The 957-nt window shown below is 52.2% G+C and overlaps 1 protein-coding gene across 1 annotated transcript; it reads right to left on the bottom strand.

Annotated features, from left to right (window-relative positions):
• LOC121594519 lies at positions 1 to 568 on the bottom strand. The gene is made up of 2 exons (XM_041917849.1): positions 297 to 568; positions 1 to 224 (listed from the first exon to the last, which is right to left on the bottom strand). The coding sequence occupies exons 1-2, from the start codon at positions 489 to 491 to the stop codon at positions 48 to 50; spliced, it is 372 nt and encodes a 123-aa protein (XP_041773783.1). The 5' UTR covers positions 492 to 568; the 3' UTR covers positions 1 to 47.
• Between the last annotated feature and the right edge of the window lie 389 nt (positions 569 to 957).

Genomic DNA, 957 nt, shown 5'->3' with positions numbered 1-957 from the left:
TGCATTTGACCCTTTTTTGCAGCAGCAGCAGCACCGGTTGAGGACGGTCAGGGTTGGTCCGGCGCCCGGCAGTAGTAGTCCAGCTCGATGTAGTACGGCAGCACCCACGGCCCGGCCAGGCTGAACGTGATGCCCTGCTGGCCGATCGCACCGCGGGTGATGAGCGCGTTGAAGCCCTGGTACGCCACGTTCGACGCATCGAGACTGACAGCTGTTATCGGGCGCTGTCACGCACGCACGGACATGATTACTATTATTAATGGGTCGGGGGTTTTTGGGGGTCCACCGCCACTTACCGTGCTGCTGTAATCCACCTGTACGGGCGTCTTGGTACCGATGCCGACGACCTTCTTCGCGCAAAGCCGGTCGGACGGGGCGATGGTGCCGTAGAAATAGCTAAAGTCACCATTGCTAGCCACCTGCCGGCCGGTCAGCAGCAGCAGCAGGCCGGTCAGCCCTAGGACGGCAGTGCGAAAGCTGCCAAGATGCATCCTTTTTTTTTTCTTCTTCCTTATTTCCCCGCTGGTGGCTTGAAGGTTCGCTTTTTGTTCCCAAAGCGGCTGCGGGAGGTCAGTCTGTACGATCGTGAGTGATCGTGCGAAAACGGGGAACACGTTTTATACGCACATGCATGGTGTTGTAGCATTTTGTATTTTTCTTTCTTTTCCCGAGCAGTTGGACTTGGAGCAGATCGTCCGTTGAAGCCATAAAAGGAACATTGCGTGTGCGTGTGTAGTTGAAGGAAGTGAAATCAAAAACAAACACACGAAAGGCACGACACATTCCAAGCAGGATTAACGGATTGTTTTTGCTCAGTGAGTTGCCCTCGCGTGTGACCTCATTGAAATGCTTTGGTAGAGAGAAAATTGCGGAGGGACTTTGATGTATTCATTGCATATTAAAAACCTGATTTTTTTCTATCACAATTCCGCTGAAAATTGAAATTACCCAAAAACC

Source organism: Anopheles merus, chromosome 2L (genome assembly GCF_017562075.2).
Source record: "Anopheles merus strain MAF chromosome 2L, AmerM5.1, whole genome shotgun sequence".
In the NCBI taxonomy this organism is placed as follows: Eukaryota; Metazoa; Arthropoda; class Insecta; order Diptera; family Culicidae; genus Anopheles; species Anopheles merus.
The sequence above is the reverse complement of the archived record's forward strand: the minus strand, read 5'-3'. Positions and strand labels throughout refer to the sequence as shown.

Coding starts and splice junctions, on each gene's coding strand:
- LOC121594519 (XM_041917849.1), bottom strand. CDS start 491: ATGCATCTTGGCAGCTTTCGCACTGCCGTCCTAGGGCTGACCGGCCTG. Junction 225..296: donor AGGTGGATTACAGCAGCACG/GTAAGTGGCGGT, acceptor CGTGCGTGACAG/CGCCCGATAACAGCTGTCAG.